The sequence below is a fragment of the Ochotona princeps genome, chromosome 1 (assembly GCF_030435755.1).
Source record: "Ochotona princeps isolate mOchPri1 chromosome 1, mOchPri1.hap1, whole genome shotgun sequence".
NCBI lineage: Eukaryota > Metazoa > Chordata > Mammalia > Lagomorpha > Ochotonidae > Ochotona > Ochotona princeps.
Window position 1 is genome coordinate 69,796,527 of NC_080832.1, and position 19,493 is coordinate 69,816,019.

General features: G+C 47.7%; 1 protein-coding gene across 3 annotated transcripts in view; it reads left to right on the forward strand.

The window, feature by feature from the left end:
- BACH2 (BTB domain and CNC homolog 2) overlaps window positions 1-10,475 on the forward strand; it is a 374,902-nt gene extending 364,427 nt beyond the window's left edge. For all 3 annotated transcript variants that reach the window (XM_058660792.1, XM_058660797.1, XM_058660790.1), the window contains 2 exons: window positions 2,163-2,369; window positions 8,370-10,475. In XM_058660792.1, the coding sequence (XP_058516775.1) occupies window positions 2,163-2,369; window positions 8,370-8,864 (702 nt within the window). In that variant the 3' untranslated portion in view covers window positions 8,865-10,475. The remainder of the gene's footprint in view (window positions 1-2,162; window positions 2,370-8,369) is intronic.
- The last annotated feature ends 9,018 nt before the right edge of the window (window positions 10,476-19,493 follow it).

The window sequence follows — 19,493 nt, forward strand, 5'->3', positions numbered from 1 at the left end:
GTGAGCGCTGCTGCCCCGACAGTAACCACACACATTTAGCTGCTGACACCTGCCACGTGGCAAACCTTGAGTCATGATGCGCTGTAAGGACAAGATTCACTTTGGACTGTAAAAAATACACCACTGAAAAATGGAAAATATCTTAATAATTTTCCTATCTTACCTATGAGTTGGGAATATTTCAGATATATCAGGCTAAATAGCATATTACTAGAATTAATCTCTGCTCCCTTCTTCTGTTGATGGAGCTGTGTGGGAAATTAAAAATCACCCTCATAGCGCTGGCTTAGTGCTAGATGAAAGTTTAGGTTTGTAGCGCCATCTGCTGGCCCATCTAAAGCCAATGTGAATGTGAGCAAGGATGAGCAGGAGCAGCTGGGAAACACTTGATCTCTTCGCCTAACAATACATTATTTTCCTTCCCCAAGAGCTTCTGAAGCAGAACCAGAATGGACCCTGGAATCCCCTAAACCATCAGCAAGAGCCTTAGAAAGGGTAGTGACAAACTGTGAGGACATGAAGCCCTCATGGGTGCCAGCAGTAGCTGGGTCTGAATCTTCTCATGGGAAGGGTGCAGTGGTTGCTATTGTCAGTGGTTTAGGCTGCCATAGGATTGTGGCCAACAACGGAGGGAGGACACGCACACCCATCTCTCCAGGGAGGGTGTCCTTTTCGAAAGATCATGCAAACTTGCTCTGATCTGTCAGCTGTTTGAAAGTAGGACTCTTGCCAGTCAAGGGCCTGCATTTGTTAGCTAAAGTGGCATGATAAGTCAGCCCCCAAGACTTCACAGCTTGAAACAACAGTGGCCATGGGACAGCTCACAGTTTGTGGGAGATGGGAATCCAGGGGCCACCATCGGAGCTACCCTGGCTCAGGATCTCCCCCTGTGTGGGAGTCATGCCTCCAAGGGGCTGCGGTGTTCTGAAGGCTTGACTGGAGCTGGAGAGTCCCTCTCTCTGGGCCTCACTAAGGGGTTGCCTGCAGTCCTCAAGGCGTGGCACCTGGGGTCCTCTGGAGCATGCAGTCCAAACTGCCTCCTGTGAAGCCACAGTGCCTCGTATGTGCTAGCCTCCGAAGTGACACCCAGTGCTCCCTCTGCATTCGAACGGTTCGGAGACAGGAACAGGCATCCCACCTCTGCCAGAGAAGAATTTCAGTGTTATGTTGTAAAGAAAAATATGCAGGGAAGAGCAGGTGTGATGCATAGTAGCTTAAGCTTCTGCCTGCAATACCAACATCCCATATGGACCCCAGTTTGAGTCCTGGCTGTTCTACTTCCAACTCAGCTCCCTTCTAATGGCCTGGGAAAGCAGTGGAGGGTGACTTAAGTGTTTGGGCTCCTGTGGCCATGTGGGAGACCAAAAAGAATCTCCTGGCTTCAGGTGGGCCCAGCTGTAGCCATTTGGAGAGTGAACCAGTAGATGAAAAATCCTGGTGTCTCTTCCTGTCTCCATAAATCTGACCTGCCTTTCCAATAAAAACATAAATTAATTTTTAAAAAGAAAGATGCCATGGAATGTGTGAAAATGTGCCTACCACTTCTCTAGCATCATACAGCCAAAACATATTCCCACTTTGCACACGTACAAACCAAAACTCGGGGGAAGGGATTTGTCTGGGGCCTCTGGTGGGCAAAGGCTAAGGCCCAGGCTCCTCTGGACGCCCCTCCTGGGTAGGTCGAGCCTCTTCAAGTGATTTCTATTCATCTCCCTGATGCCATCGGCACTGAGAATAATGCTGATTGCTTCATCTTTCCAGATCTCTACAGTGGGTGCGGCTCCGCTCACTCCAGTGCTTTGCCCAAGTGCCTATCGTTTTACTGCCTTAGGCTCTGTGACCTGTGGCTGCAGGTCAACACTAGCAGCAGCCTTCTTACGGAGTGAGACAGCAATGAAAAGTGACCCATTTCCCAATATTCTTGCATGTCACTTGCTTCGAAAAGATACATCATCATTTGTGTGTTCTTGTTATTTTTGATTATCTGGTATGGTGAATTATTTCTGCTTGAAATAGGAAAGGATGGATGACTGTTTGCTTTCGGTTGCTTTTAGCTTTCATTTTACCTGGTCATCCTCCAAGGAGGTTTTACCATTTTTGTCAACAAAATGGAAAGTCCAGCCCAGTGGCCACTGTCACATTCTGTCATTCTTGGCTTTCAGGTCAAACTCCCTTTTCCTGTAGACCAGATCACAGATCTTCCACGGAACGACTTCCAGATGATGATTAAGATGCACAAGCTGACCTCAGAGCAGTTAGAGTTCATCCACGACGTCCGAAGGCGCAGCAAGAACCGCATTGCAGCCCAGCGCTGCCGCAAGAGGAAGCTGGACTGCATTCAGAATTTAGAATGTGAAATCCGCAAACTGGTGAGTGGACCCGGACTGTGGGGAGCAGGCAGGTGACCTCAGGTTACAGCCATGTGGGCCGCTGGAGTGGAGGAGGGGAGACCTGTAGGAAAGCTGTGTGTGCATGTGTGCTCCCACACGGAGAAGTTGTGTGTGCGTGCATGCACACTCCTACGCAGAGAGGTGACAGTATGGGACCCTTTATATCTCTCAGCCCTCCACAGGGAGAGTTCTTCTTGGTGACCCTTTAGCATGTGTCTGCTGTCTGTATCCAAGATGTCTTCAGGACTGTCTTAGTGAGTGATCACACTCAGTCCTCACGTTAGCTCTGTGACTCGGCGCTGGGACTAGGCGCTGGGACCCCTGCCATGGAGATGAAGTGACTTGGCAGCCTGTACAGAGGGGTTTTAACGCAACCCCACCCCCACCAATCCAGTCTTCAGCCATCGAGGTTGGAGATGGGTTATCCAGGAGGCAACTTCAGGAAGTCCATGGAAAACAGAATTAAGATATTAGTTTATTTTGCAAACTAATTTTGCAAATGAAAAAATGCAAAGATGCACATGTAGTTTTTTCCATAATACTCAGATCCAGGAACTCGCTGAAGGCGCCTTGAGCAGCCCACCTGCCCCTGCGGGTCCCAGGATCCCCAGGGTTGCAGTCTGGCATCAGAGCGGCTGCCGCCCCTTCACTGTGCCTCACAGTGCTGGGTCTCAGGGGATAGCTGCTCATCTTCGAGTGCCTGTTCCCGGAGAAGCAGCCCTAAGCCACAGCAAGTAGATCCAGGCTGTCTGGCTCCTGGCAGGAGATGGAAGGCACTGAACTTGGACTCAAGCAGCCTGTCCTTCCTGTGTCTGCACCCTGGGAACTCAGCCCAGGTGTGAGACAGGCGGAAACACAGTGAGTCCATGCATGCTGCTGAACTGTGCTGGGGTCCTCATACTGCTGCCAGCAAACCCTTTGCCGAGCGAGAATCTAAGAGCAAGGGTGAGGTGCTGGAAAAGCCTGGGGACATGTTCTGTGTTCCCAAGATAGTGCTGAACTTCAAGATCTTTTTTTTCCCCTGAAGTTTTATTGATTTTATTTATTTGGAAAATGGGGGAAAAGCACAGAGGAGTTTAGGGCTTCATTCCCCAACTGCCACAGGCAGGAGTCAGGAATTCCATGTGAGCCTCTTACATGGGTGGCAGGGTCCCGGATCCGTGGGCCATCAAGTGCCACCTCCCAGCGTGCGCACTGGCAGGAGGCTGGGACTGTGTACAGAGGCAGGATTGTGTCCCAGGCCTCTGATACTGACTTTTTGTGATCAACATCCACAAGATAGAATCTGCCACATCCCAGGACCCCCTTCGCCCACCAAGTAAAACCTGCACTCCTTAGTAAGACCTCTGTCCTATGTGACCCAGTCCGTAGCTGCCCCTCCAGCATCACCTGCCATTTGCTTCCCAAGGCCCAACCCCTCATGCAGCGAAACTGGCTGCAGCTCCCCCACATCTGCCGTTCTGTGCCTCTCTGCCACTTGCCCACGCTGTTTCCCCTCTTCTTTGGGCATCCCTCTACTTTTTCCTTCTCTAACCAGTTCCTTTGTGCCTTAAGGGTCAGCTCAGCTGATGGGTCTGACATTGTAGTATAGCACGTTAAGCCTTTGCCTCCAACATAGGCATCCCCAATGGCCAATGGATCGAGACCAGGCTACTACACATCTGATCCAGCTTCCTGATTATGGTCTGGGAAAGCAGCAGAGGTGGTTCAGAGCCTTGGGCCCCTGAACCCACATAGGAGGGCTTCTGGTTTTGGATTGGCCCCAGGTCTTTGCAGCCATGTGAAGAGTGAACCAGCAGATGGAAGATTTCTCTCCCTATTATCTCCTTCTCTCTTGTAATGCTGACCTCCAAATAAATAAATCTTAGAGGGAGAGAGAAAGGCCACCACAGTGGCTCAACAGGCTAATCCTCCACCTGCAAATGCCAGCATCTGATGTGGGTACCGGTTCCTAGCCTAGCCACTCTGCTTCCCATCCAGCTCCCTGCTTGTGGCCTGAGAAAGCAGCAGAGAATGGCCCAAAATCTTAGGAGTCTACACCCACATGGGAGACCTGGAAGAAGCTCTTCCTCCTGGCTTTGGAAAAGCTCAACTCCAGCCATGACAGCTGTTTGGGGAGTGAACTAGCAAATGAAAAATCTTTCTCTATATATCTCTATCTCTCCTTCCCTCTGTGAATATGATTTTCAAATAAAAATAAAATAAATCTGTAAAGAGACAGAATCAACTCAAGCATCACAGCTTCAGGAAATCAGCCATGCCTGCATCCCTTGTTGGCCTGGGCCACCGGCCTCAGGACCCTGTCTCACCTCTGGCTGAGGGCTCACCCGTTAGTCTGGGAAGTGTGTCTGTCTCCCCATCCCACAGCCTAGATGATGGCTTCCTCTAGGAAGGACAGTGTCTGAACGTTGTCCTCTTGTTGGTTCTCGGACAATTCCTGTTGTCCTAAAATTTGCTGAAACTTGTGGCTTTTCAAGTTGAGGGATTATGAGGGTTTTTTTTTTTTCTTTGGTTGGGTTTTTTCTTCCAGTATTTGGGGGTTTTGTTGTTTTGTTTTGCTGTCACCATAACCACACCCGGCTGTTAACTTATACTGTGAAGGAAGCACAGGGCTGCTACTGTAAAGCATGGCCCTTCTGGGTGAGAGTGTGCCAGCTCTGTGACCCAGATCTGCAGCCACTCATGCCCTACAGCCCTCTCCTAGGCATAGAATAATGCTAATTACTTCTATTTCAGACATGCCTGGCATGGGTAACCACATGCTGAGTAATTCTCAGGACTTTTGTTATTACTAAATAAGCCAGAAGCTATTTCAAGAATATCATGGAAAATGGAATTTGAGGATAAGCTTGTTTTGATGCAAAAAAAATTTGCAACTCTATACTTAGTTTTTTCATAATACACATTCCCACAAAAATTTTTTTTGTTTTATGTATAGCGTGGTTCATTAAAAAAAATATTTATTTTCTTTTTATTTGAAAGGTAGTTACAGAGTAAAGGAGAGACACAGAGAGAAGATAATCTTCCACCTGCTGGTTCAATCCCCAAATTGCCACAAAGATCAGAGCTAAACATATCCAAACCTGGGAGCCAGGAACTTCTTCAGTGTCTCCCACATGGGAGCCAGGTGCCTAAGCCCTTGAGCCATCCTCTGCTGCTTTCCCAGGTCATTAGCAGGAAACTGGATCAGAAGTGGAGCAGCTGGGCCTGGCATGATAGCCTAGTGGCTAAATCCTCACCTTGCATACCCAGATCCCATATGGGCACCATTTCGTGTTCCAGCTGCTTCATTTCCCATCCAGATCCCTGCTTGTGGTCTGGGAAAGCAGTAGAGAATAGTCCAAAGCCTTGGGACCCTGCACCCATGTGGGAGACCTAGAAGAAGCTCCTGACTATTAGCTTCAGATTGGTTTGACTCTAATCATTGCAGCCACTTGGGGAATGAACCAGCAGATGGAAGATCTTTCTCTCCTTATCTCCTTTTCTCTGAATATCTGTCTTTATAAGAAAAATAAAACAATATTAAAAGCGAGAAGAAGCAGTAGTACTACTGCAGCCAGTACATGAACTGACACCCATAAGGGATGCTGGCTTCACCGGCAGAGGTGAAGGCCCCATTCCACTAAGTTTTGAAGCTCTCTCATGACAAAATCTGGCACTAGCATTATGGTTCAGTGAGTTAAGCTTTCATCTGCAACATCGTCATCCCATATCAGAGTGCCAGCTTGAGTCCTAGCTGCCCCGTTTCTAATCCTGCTTCCTCCTAATGCACCTGCGAAGACAGCAGAAGATGGCCCAAGTGCTTGGGTCCCTGTCATCTGTATAGGAGACCTGGAAGGAGTTCTGGCTTTGGTCTGGCCCAGTGCCAGCCATCATGACCATTTGGGGAGTGAACCAGTAATGAAAGATCTCTTGCCCTCGCTCTGTCTCCCTTCATCTCTCTAAGCCCACAAACCAGGCATATATATAAAGCATCTTACTGGAATTGCCTAGTTGATAAATCAAGAGGACATTTTCCATCCACTTTTGGCAGCCCCTTAAATATCATCTTGCATTTCAATGCAGAGTGGGAATTCACAATGTACATCTCTCACTTAGAGTTTGGTGCTTCTAACCAGGGCATGCTATATGCCAGACCAAAAGCCTATCACACATGGGCACCTTACATTCCTCCTTGCTAGAAGGTGTCCTGATCCATTTATGGATCAGTCCGATGGAAGAGCCCGGTGCCTTGGTCAAGACCACTCTCATGGTGCCCACTTTGCAGATTGCCAGGTTGCCAGGACAGAAGTTGGGGCAGGGGGGTGGGTTGTGTCGTATGTCACATGATTTCTCCCAGATGTGTGACTTCTCAGCCCCGCCGCACCCTGCCTGGCTGCTGCCAGCTACCCCGCTGTGCCTACCCATCTGACCTGAGGAGCAGGGATGGTGTTCACGGGAGGGACAAGTTCCCCTCTTCCCCCAGTCCCATCCGCAACAGCCCAGCAGGTCCACTGCCACACCATCTCCCACATTGTGGGGAGCAGGGTGCTGGATCCGCTCCCAGGAATAGGAAAGGCCATCGCAGGATGGCGGCTGGCCCAGGGCCAGGAGGCAGGGTCGGTCTCGCCAGCAGGTAAACAGGAAGTCACAGGGATAGGCTGATGCCTCACTGCGATTATGTCATTGCTGCTGGCCTATCAGGTAGCGCCAAGTGGACCCACGGGGAGAAGTGATTGGTGGAGAGCGGTATAAAAGCCGCCGCTAAAAGCTACAAGATGGACGGGGAGAAGAAGGACGGATGGAACAAGAAGAACAGGGCAACCAGAGAAGGGTAGAAAAGCTAAGCTCTTCAGGGAGAAAAGCTAAGGCGTACAGGGAGAAAAAGCAGAGAGGGGTACAAAAGCAGTAAGACCTACAGAGAAAAAAGCAGCGGAGAAAGAGTATAAAAGCAGCCGCTTTGGGCAATAAGGGGTCCGGTTGCCGTTCCAGCTTTTCCCAGACCCTCAAAAGGGTGCCTCGTCATTAGTGTCGCTGCTGGCCGGCGACACACATACCCAAAACCTGGCTTTTTGCAAAATTGCACAAGCATCATAGACGGTGGATTAACTTACTGTGTCACAGTGCAAGGTCCCAAACACGTTTATGAGTCCCTACATCTTGACCTAGTTCTTTGTTGAATTTTTTTTCATTTTTTTATTATATTTTTGACAATCTTTACATAGTTAATTAGGGTAAAAAGGTTCAAGGGCTATAGGAAAGACATTTATTTTTAAGATGTATTTGTTTTTATTGGAAAGGCAGATTCACAGATTCGCTGCTGGCTTACTCCCAAAAGGGCCGCAATGACTAGAAATAAGCTGATCCGAAGTCAGGAGCCAGGAGCTTCTTTCATGTCTCCCACGTGGGTGCAGGGTCCCAGGGCTTTAGGCCATACTCTACTGCTTTCCCAGGCTATAAGCAGGGAACTCTATCAAAAGTAGAGCGACCAGTACATGAACCAAGACCCAAATGGATGCCAATGCTTTCAGGTAGATTAACCTGTTGAGCCACCATGCTGGTCCCCATGATGAACATTCTAAGCACAGGTTATGGGGCTGGCATAGTGGCATAGCACATAAAACCACTATCTATAAGAGCAGCATCCCATGTGCATACCACTCAATGTCCTGGCTGCTCCACTTCCCATCCAGCTCCCTGCCAGTGGCCTGGGAGAAGCAGCAGAAGATGTAATTGTGCCCCTGCCACCCACACGCAGTACCGGGATGAAGTTCCCAGCTCCTGACTACTGCCTGACCCAGCCCCAGCCACTCACTGCAGCCAGCTGCGGAGTGTACCAGTGGATAGAAGATCTCTCTCGCTCTCCCTCTTTTCTCTGTAACTCTTTCAGGTGAATAAGTAAATCTTTTAATAAAGGTTGGAAACACCCTGAGAATTGAGATGCACGCAGTGTGCACCCCAGGCTTGACGAAGCCGCCTTTTTTGTTCCCGATTTTGCAGGTGTGTGAGAAGGAGAAGCTGTTATCAGAGAGGAATCAGCTGAAAGCGTGCATGGGGGAACTGCTGGACAACTTCTCCTGCCTCTCCCAGGAAGTGTGCCGAGACATCCAGAGCCCCGAGCAGATCCAGGCCCTGCACCGGTACTGCCCCGTGCTCAGGCCGGTGGATCTGCCCGCAGCCTCCAGTGTCAGCCCCGCGCCCCTGGCTGTGGTGGAGCAGAGCCTCGCTGCCTCCCAGTGTGCCGTGGGGGAGAGCGCGCCACCGCCCTGCTGCTTGGAACCCGGGCCAGCTCCGCAGGGGCCTTCCTGGGGTCCCAGTGCCCCCGCTGAGAACTGTACAGCCAGGGGCAGACTGGAGGCTACCGACCCGGGAGCCTTCTCCGAGAGAGGCCCTCCCCTGGAACCTAGAAGCCAAACAGTGACCGTGGACTTCTGCCAGGAAATGACCGACAAGTGTACAACGGACGAACAGCCCAGGAAGGATTACGCCTCGTGACTCGGTGCCTCCCAGTCCTCAGGGCCGCGGGGGTCTGCCCCGCAGAGGGGCCTGCCCACTCATCGGTGGGCTGGAGGAGCCGAGAAGGAATTCGAATTCGGTGCACACTACAGCAGCCTCAGCAGCAATACCGTTCCGAAGTATTCCCTCCTGCCTGCCAGCGGGAGCGACAGCTAGTTACCTGATTCACTATGGTGCTACCCCTTGCCTAGACCAGGAAGGCGACAGTGCCACCACTGTCTGTCTAAGGGTTCATTTCAGTCTTCACAGGGATAAACTCTTAACACCTCTAGGACCCACCCACGGATTTTTTTCTCAGTGGCCCATGTCACAAATCCGATCTCAGGAATTTCTTCTGAATGTTCAATTTTTTTCATTGAAGACAGCTTCTATACACATCAAAGTTTTATAGCTAGACTGTACATATTATATATAATATATATAAAATATATATATCTCCATATGCAAAGGTCCTGCATGCCTCAGTTTTCTCATCCAGAAACTGGGAATTTCCCTTCTCATTTATACACCAGTTCCAACATTCCTCTTGTTTTTGTCTCTGATGCTAGACCTCATTTGGTAGCTGTTAACATGGTCATTTTTTTCCCTTTGCTTCATGATTCCATTTGTACTTATTTATGGATGAAATTCAATGTTGGAAGCTTTTTTCAAAGTTTTATTTCAGGCTTTTTTTTTTTTTTTTTTCGGTTTGGGCACCACCAAAGGGTGTCATTTGAGCATTGTGGGTTTGTTTATTTGGGATTTTTTTTTTTTTTTTTTTGCTCAGATACTGTACAGTAATGGTCCACTTTGCCACTTGCACTGAGTTTTGGGTCAAACCTATTTTTCTGAAATGAAGTTGTAACTTCAGTATAACTCAAGTATACTGTATATTCTTTGCTTTTTAGTTAAAAGGTAAAACATTTTAGCTAATGAAAAAGCACTCAGGTGATAATTATGTAGGAAAAAAACTTGCCAAATAACAAATCCATCCTCGGATGTGTAAGACAATAATCTGCTTGAATATTTTTATATTTCACCTCCTCCCCACCTAGCCCTAAGTCAAGTTTAAATACAGTTGGAGAGTTCACACTGGATAGTGGATGTTCAGATTTCTAAGTGGAGGGAGTTTGGACATCTCTCTCCAGGGTGCATCAGAACAGCAGAATCCATGATTCTCTGCCAGAACTCAGTAGCCACTGGCTCCTGGAAACCAAGTTAGAACAGCTTCCCACCTGGGGAGTGGGACCCCTTACTCTTGAAAGTGTTGGACAGTGGGCCAGCCCCTCTCCCACCCAGGACAGCCCCTCCCAGGACATCTCACCCAATCCCAGCCCGTGGAGCCTGCCCTTAAAGAGGCAGCCCATGGGGTGAATGCAGCTCTCCCTGGAGAAGGAGAGAGAACAGGGGGGCGGCTTGCGGCCTGAGCCCCATGCCTGAGGCAGGTCAGTGCATTTCTTTCTCCTTTCCTTTGAGTTCTGTTCTGAGGTTACTCCACAGGTGTCTTGTCTAAAGCCAGCTTCGGGCTGAGGCTTTGCACAAGAGAGATCACCAGGAGCCCTCTTCCCCAGACAACACACCACCGCCGCCCCCATCCTCACCTGATGATCATTTTCTCTTGCTGCAAAAAAAAAAAAAAAAAAAAAAAGAAAAGAAAAAAAAACAGGTTGGCTTGCAACCCAAAAGAGCAGCTTCCCTTGGCTCTGGGGGGATGGAGAAGGGCTGGGCTCCAGGCCACGTTTACAGGAAAGTGTGCCCCCCACAAGGAGGAGGCAGCGGCTCCCTCCCTCCAATGGTCCCATCTTGCTGTGCAGCCCAAGGGCCGCTCCAGCCTGGCTGTGGAAGACAGTCCTTCAAGGTTTGATGCGGGGTGGGGTGGTGGGCAGTGGGGGTTAGATGGTTGACTTTGTTTCTTTCTTTGTGCCATTGTTTGAACAATAGTAAAGCTGCATGTAAAGGGGGGACATTAGTATATGATTAGTAGGCGAAAAGTGAAATCATAGTAACATGTTTTAGTATTATTAACTCTTTTCTGTACAAATATTAGTGCTAAATGTTTAAATATGTATGACTGCCAGAAATTTGTTGGTTCATGCAGTAGGATTTGTTTTTGTGTTTTTGTTTTTGTTTTTTAACAAAAGGCTTTTCCTTTTTAAAAATAGTTCCACTTGGAAAGCCTGCTTCTGGGTTTTGGTTTGCTCTGCCGTGCGTGCGTGTGTGTGTATGTTTGTGTGCCTGTCTGAGACGGATGGCGATGGAGCTCTGTCTCCTGACAGTCGGCTGGTGGAGTCGCTTGGCCTAGTGGAACAGTTCTGTGCTTCCCAGCAAGGTTTGCCATAGTGAGGAATTGGTAACAGCTGGGATGAAAGCTCCATTTGAAGGCTTTTGTTACAGAGGAGTCAGCGGCCGGTGTTGTGTTTATCAACTCTCCTGTTGCCTTTGCGTTTTTAATTAAGGGAATGTTTTCTGCTCAGACCATAACCAGATCTACACTGGCTGGTTGGCTTGGTGTGCCCTGGTCACCACTCAGCTGGTCCTCTTGGCTACATCCCATCCTCTCCTCCCAACCCCCGCTCCCCCCACACACACATACACACACCTGCTTCTGCTCAATGACCCAAACCTGTGGCGGCAGCCAATTGTGAGAGGCCCCAGGTCTCTTGACTTCTCTCCAGCCTAAGTAAGCCCTTATCCTCCTTCCAACAACCCCATCTCCTTTTCTTTTTTCTCTCTACCCAGCCCCTTGCCATTGGAAGCTGGTGAAAACTTTTCTCTTTCCACTTCTTAGGGATTGTTACTAAGGCATTCGTTGGCCACCAGGAACAGTGATTGGCTTTGTGCAGTTGTCTGTATGATGTGTCTGTGTCTTGGCCATTCTGAACCATGTGCTTGTCAGAAGTGTTTCTGGGTCATTCAAAGGGAGGACTCACCAGGAACTGGAATCCAAACTTGCCTCAAGTGAAATGGAGAGGCCCAGCCTGTTGTCTTTGCCTGGGGGTCCCTTAGTGAACCCCATGCTTTTTCTGAAAAGAGCCTGATTTTCCAGTATGGTGACCCACAGCTGTATTCACAAAGGCTCCTTCCTTGTCATCGACTATTTTGACTGTCCCTAGGAGAGCCTAGGTTGGGTCTCCCAGCAGCTGGGATGGGGGTAGGACTAAGGCAGAACCAGTGGCATTGACCCTGAGACCAACAGGCTCGCACCTGCATGTGGTCCTCCCCTTGGATCTGCCTTTGTCCTCTAGGTTCAGGTTGAGCTGGTTGTAAGCAGCTATGTGCTTCGCTGTGTGTGTTTGCTTTCTCTGCATCATCTGGGGTGCCTTGAATGAAACTGAACTTTGTGACATGCTGATTCTGGAACAAAACGGTTATAAAAATTTGCTTTACAAGCTGCAGATTCCCTAGGCAATCCTGCGACTCCCCTTCTGGGAACCCTATCAGTGACTCAGGCATCAGAGGGATGCTGCCATGGAAAATGATATTTTATGTGTTGTGGAAGTAATTTATTAACTCTGTCTCTAAGGTATGCTGCTATGAAGATACACTATCATTTTGGATAGAATTCTTATGTTGCTTTTCCAAGAAAGGAAAAAAAAGAGCTAGCTAGTGCTTAGTATGCCAACTGCCACTTCTCCTTAAAAAAGGAATTTGGGGACCAGCTAACAGGACTTGCAGGAAAGGGACTGGCTGCAATTAAACTTGCACAAAGTCAAGTTTGTATGGCCCAAAGGCCTAGACAAACATCATCCTTTCTTAAGTCTGGGTCCCCCTTGAAGAGTGAAGGAAAAGAAAAAAAGGTTTGAAAATAAGAAGCCCTTTAAGAAACCTCAAAGTCCTGTCCCAGGAAGCTGCTCTGCCTGCCACAGAGTCGCATAATCCTCCCCAAATGAACATAGAGCTTGCAGAGCCTTCTCAAAGCCCCATTTGGCCACCCCTGTCTGGCTCTGCCCCATTCTAACTAGGAGCTGATTTGCAAATAACTTCTAACTCTTCGCTCTCGCCTATGGCTTAGGAGACATCTCAGATCTACCAGGGAGTAAAAGTCAAGTTTAGTCCTCAGATTGCTGTAAATAGACTAAAACACAAGATCTTTTTTGTTTGTTTGTTTTATTGTCTTTACAAGAAAGAAGATACATATTGTATCCATGTTTCTCCAAATGAAAGATTTCGTTGTTGAATTCAAGTTCTAGCAAGTCGGTCTAGCAAGTGGGGTTGGAAACCATGCAGGACCTCGGTATGCATGGAGGCATTCAGTATGCAGGACGTATGTTTATAATACTGCCTGAGCCACCTATGACCCAAGCATCAAACACTGATGCTGCAGAATAGAATATATTGGTCCACAAATAGTATATGCTAGTGGTATTTGTACATAGAGAAATTTATTGTGGCAGATTGAGGTTAAATTAATCAACTGACAGTGCAAAAAAAATTACTTGCTAAGAAAAGTAAGTGTATAGTATTTTCCTACACTCCATCCTGGGAGATAATATTTATAGCAGATGAATATCAGTGCATTTCCATTGTCATATGAAAATGACACTGCCACTTTGTGAAAAATATCCACATGGTCGCAGAGGCCAGCTTCCCTCACGTTGTGACTTGGTGTTTGTAGTTCGCCCTCAAACAATGGGAAAACAACTCTTTCACTTTCATTCCAGTGTATTGACCTCAGCTATGAAGCGGTGGCCCTTTGTCAAAGCCCAAGTGCACTGAGTCCATTGTTTTCAGGTAGACCTGCAATCAGTGCCAAACGCTCCCAGTGGGCGTTTGCATCAGGAGCTGTGCATCAGGAGAGTGGGAAGGGACTCGGACCAAGAAGGGTTTTCTTACAACTGATGCTAAGTCCTCCGCACAAATGCATGTGGCGGCAGAGTGGTGACCCCACCCACCCACCCACTAGAGCGCTAAGGGAGCATTCCACATCCAGCCAAATATCGGCTGCCCCATTGACACTCTTGTTGTGGAAGACCTGGCCCATCAGGTGAGTCATCAGGAAGATTGGGAATTCTTTGGGGAGCATCAGGTGCTTGTTAGACGCAGTGAGCCATTGGAGGCAAGTGCCATCTTTTCTGGTGGGGGCCTGTGAGGGTTTGTTCCAGAACCAGTCTGACTCAAGTGCACCTCTTATATATGCCTTACAGACTCCAGAGGCCATACTCAAAACAGGGTCTTCTCAGTGTATGCAAGGGGCCGCAGCCCCTCCTCTCCACCTCCCCAGGTCGAACAATACGGACAGTTTTCACACATATCTACCTGTATAACCCTCTGTACCTCTCATAACTGGTCAACGACTGTAACAGGTTACATCAGGTGTTTTTCTACATACTTTTTACACAGATTCTATGCGCGATTAACGTAACTTAATTCAATACATCATTTTATTGTACTAGTTCTTAGGCTTGTCCTTTTTTTTTCTAAGTGATTGTGGTTTTTCTTGTGGTTTTTCTTGTAAAAATGAAATGGCTGTTGATGCTTCTCTGTAAGAATTTTTACATTTGGCGGGGGTGGGGGGAAGAGCATTGCTATGAACTAATGAATTGAAACTTCATTTACTCATTGTAAATACACTATTGTGCAAAAAAAAAACAATTTTCACTCAGTTGAATTGCTAGTGTTAACTGAATTTTGTCTAGACACCATTTCTGTTGATGAAATAAAGACATATCATTATGTATTATAAACTCTTTCTACCTCGAGTCCCCACGTTTTACAGTCTGGAGTAGGAAGCCCCAGGAAATATTTGTCCCAGAGAGACCATTTATCTCCCTTTGCCTGCCCCCTGATTGACCTAATTAGAAATCAAAATCTTGATAATATAAATGGAATGCCGACACCCTGGATTTAACATCCCACCAGTGCCTATGGGGGTGGATTAAAGGCGTGAAGGGCTGTTGCTTGGTTTGGGCTGCAGTCCTGCCACTTTGCAGGGTGGTGCCACGTGAGTACTGCTGGGAGAAACCTATGATGGGTGGTGTTTCTTGCAGCTACATGTAAATCTATAATTATATCAAAATAGAGCATATTAATTTTAAAAGTCCTAGATGCAGTGAACTATAGGGAAAGAACGTTACAACTGGGGAGGGAGAGTAAAAAAGGTTACACCAGGAAAGTGTGTTTGCTGGATTATGGTTTGGTGAAAAAGGAAAATGAGATTCATTGGTGGGCAGGCCAGGTGAGCAGCAGGGGTACTAAACTTGAACTCTGCCTTGAGAGAGGAGCCACGAGAACAGTACGGAGAGCAGTGTGGCCAAGCTGTCAGCCTGCGGGTAATGAAAGTGTGTGGGCTTCCAGAAGTACAGGAGATTGGCTTCACCCATCTGCCAGATGGGAAACTGAACAGCTGCTGACACCTCTCTCGAGTGAGTCTGTATAGGTACTTTGTTTTTAGCTTTTAAAAAGAGTATTTGAGGGCTTGGCAGCGTGGCCTAGTGCCTAAGGTCCTTGCCTTGATCCCATATGGCCGCTGGTTCTAATCCCGGCAGCTCCACTTCCTCTCTATCTCTCCTCCTCTCAGTACATCTGACTTTGTAATAAAAATAAAATAAATCTTTTTTAAAAAAGTGTATTTGAAAGGTAGAGAGACGCACACAGAGAGCTTCTGTCCACTGGTTCACTCTCCAAATGCCCACAATGGCCAGGGCAAGGCCGGGTTAAAGCCAGGAGCTGGAAACAAACCACTTCTCCCACATAGATGGCAGGGACCAAAGCATCCACATTATCACCCGTTGCCTTCCACAGTGTGCTCTAGTAGGAAGCTGTGGGTCAGGACCTGAGTTCAAGACGTGCTGATATGGTATGGATGTGTTCCAAACTTCATCTTAACTACTGTGCCAGATACCCACCTGTCCACAGGCACTTTCAAGGAACATTGAGTGAGACTGACAACTGCTTGATCTTCTGAAAACATCGTCACAGGTAGTTCTTGCCTATTCAGTCCAGTCTGGAACAAACAGATGATTCTAAGCCTTATGATTTTCTGTAGAAAAAAATATCTGGTCGTTTAGAACTCCATGCCATTTACACCTCCAGCCCTGACATTTAACGTTTGTAGCAGCAATGACAACCGTGGTCTAACATAATGACCTACCAACTGCCACGTCCTGAAGAATGAGACACTGGACCATCATCCAGCCCCAGGCGGGCAGCAGCCCTTGGCATCCCTGTTCTAACTGTGTGTCTTGGGAATGATCTGTGTCTAGTGCTGAAGCACACGATGGGCACTGGCCCCCTTCCCACTGGGCCCTGCCAGCAGTTTGTTGAGGTGATTTGGAAATAACTGAGCTGTTCTTTGAACTACTCAGTCTTTCCCACTCTACCCCACTTCCCCAACTGGGATCTGCTGGTAAATGCCAGCTGGTGAGGGTGTCCTGAGTACATGGCTTCCTAATTCTCCCCCAACTGAGGACCGGGGCCCTCTGGTATCCATGAATGTCATAATTCCTGGTGTTTGGGAGACAAGGCACAGTGAGATGACAGCACACATTCCTTTAAGTCTTTTCACTTTCACTCAGTATGATACCTCCTGTCCCCCAGACCACCCAGGCTCTGGTAGAGCCTAATACATCTGCCACTGGCATGAGTGGTCAGCCAGAAAGGCATTTTTGGTTCTCTGGGGCACAAACCCTTATTGAAAAGCAATGGATGGAAACCTTCAGACACTGCAATTAGCAGTACTGCCAGCATCACAACTGACCCCAGGCCCTTTGGGCTTTTTCTTTATCCTTCATTTGTGCTGTGGGGTTGACAACTTTCAAAAGGCTTTTCAGGGTGAAGGAAATTTAAGTTGCCAAAAGAGAGGAGAGGGGCCAGCACCATGGCCTAGTAACGTAAGCCTCCACTTGCAGCACCAGCATCCCATATGGGTGCCGGTTCAAGTCCTGGAAGCTCCACTTCCTATCCAGCTCCAAGCTCCCTGCTGATGACCTGGCAACTCCTTGGGCCCCTGCACCCATGTGGAAAACTGGGAAGAAGCTCCAAGCTCCTGGCTTCAAGCTGGCCTAGCTCCAGCCATTGTAGCCATTTGGAGAATGAATCACCAGATGGAAGATCTCTCTGTCTCTCCTCCTTCCTCTATAACTCTGCCTTTCAAATACAAATAAATATTTTAAAAGACAGGAAGGAAATGCCTTCAAAGGAGTCTCATAATAAGCCTGTTGGCAAGACATAACATAAGAGTGAATAAGGAACATTCAAGAGTTGGAGGCGACAGCCCAGCTGTTGTCTTTGGCATCTACACGTAAACATATTCATTCAACCAACACTGTGAGGAAGTCTGGGTATCCAGGGTTCGACATGCATGGGCCTTAGCTTTCCACCCTTTCCACGGAGGAGTAGGAAGATGCCAATGGCATCATTACCCAGAAGCTACTGGCTTTCTTTTTTTAATTGCATTTATTTATTATTTTCCACAATATAGTTTTATCAGCGTAGGGGCCCATCCTGCCTCCTTCCTTTCCTTGCCTTCCCATAATCTCCTCCCACTATTTGTCCCCAAGTTATCACAAAAGCACATTCAGTTCACCACTATAAATGTCTCATGGGCTGGTAAGCATAGGGAAAGGTAGAAAACAGCATCGTGCTGAAAAGGTGTATTTGTAAGTATCAATGGAAATGCCACTATTATCAGTAGAGATGACTGCTGCATTCATCCATTTCTTTACAGCATGTTCATCTTCCTTGTACAGTTCATATATATATCAGTAGCCATGTATCAGTGACATTGTGTATTAGTTGTCACATATCAGAGCATATGACCTTTGTCCTTTGGGGACTGGCTTATTTCACTAAGTCTAAATGCTTGCTGACTATTAACAATGAGGGGAAGAAGGACTTCCACGCTGCTACCTGTGGACTTGGAGTTCAGAAAGTGCTTGAACTGTGTGACATTTGTGGAGAGAAATTACCCTTTTGAGCCTAGCTATCCATGAAAGGGATAAACAGTAACAACTTTACCTAACGATACACAGGGATTGGGTGCCTTTTTTTCTGCCAAGGGGCATTTGCCTATTCACTAGCCATAGAAAATGTTCAACTTAAAACCCAGCCTGCTTTAGATATATTGAATTTTGAGTCCTGCCACTGGTTGCTTTGGCAGAGCCAGAAACAAATTATCTCATAGACCTTGGATGTCCTGTGCACTGAGCATTCCCTCCCCCTGAAATATGCTGTGAGCACCCAGAACATGGTGTGCCTCTTGAAGGCACCGGTATGGGTATGGGCCTGGTGCTCTTGTCATCCACCTAGTCTTTACTAACCCTTCTACAAACTTGCTGTGAAAGAGTATGTTGTTTTTACATCATTCCTGACAAATATAGGTACCAAGGAGACCCAGAAACTATTCAGGCAAGAAGCACAGAGCAGCCACAGCCAGTGCTAAGCTCTCTTCTGCAAACCCCAGCTCCCTGTGATACGCAGCCTACTTCTAATGGTTAGAGTGCACCCTAGAAATAAGGTACATGTAAAAAAAAAGAAGATGCATCTACTGCTTGCCTATTTTGAGGGAAAAAAAATATATATATATATATGTATATACCTTTCCTCAAAATTGTATCACTGTAAAGCTGATTCAGAAAAGGCCATGATGGGTATTAGGTGGACTGCCTCCACAGGAAATAAGTCCCCGAAAGGCAGGCATGGGCTGGTGGAGGTTGTTCAGCAGCCCAGTGACAGGAAAGAGTGGAGACCTGTACGAATTTGTGTTACTGTGCATGAGGTAGAAATGAGGTCAGAGGCAGGTGCCAGCAAGGGAATTTCCTCTGCAATTTACCTCACGGGACATCCATGATGCAGTACCTTGTGACTTTGTACCAAACTGGATCTCATTGCAAAGTGCTTTTTACAAGGTGCATGGTCAAGATTGGGGAGTCTGGCCATAGAATGAAGGAGCTAAGTGGTGCTAACCATGGGAATTGAGCCCTTCACTTATGGCTCTCGAAACTTAGACAAGGAACACGTGGTTCCACAGGTCCACTCATTGATGTATATCGTTTAGCTGCCCAGTCTCTGTGCTCCAGGAAGTTCTGAGTGCTTTTGAGGCACCTGTCCTGAATGACTCAGGACAAGTTAAAGGGCAGGGAGGTCCAGCAAGAGGAGCTGGTACTTGACAATCCCCAGGAAACACCTCTTGGGCCATAACAGGCATCACCAATACCATGAATGATGCTAGCAGAAGATAAAATCATACAGAGGAACGAGCATTGGGCATGTAGGTGGGACTACACATGGGACTCCCACATCAGACTGCCTCTTTCAGGTCCTAGCTCCTGTGCTTATAATCCAGCTTCCTGGGAGCCAAAGGGGGATGGCTCAAGTACTTGGGGCCCTGTCACCCACATAGAAGACCCAGATTAAGTTCTGATTTCCTATTTCTGGTACAGCTCTGGCTGCTAAGGGTACTTGTAGAGAGAAACTGTAAGTGCAAGGTGTGTCTATCTGTACAAACCCCTCCTCTCCTCTTCTCTCTGTCAACAGGAAATACATTTGAACTGAGGCTGAGCACAAAACTCCAGGCCTGTCCTAGACTCACATTCAAGGAACCCACTGCTACTGCTATTACTGCTGCTACTGCAGGGCTGGGGTGCTTTTAAAGTCCAATGTCTTTCCAGGCTGCTGGGGAAGGAGGCTATG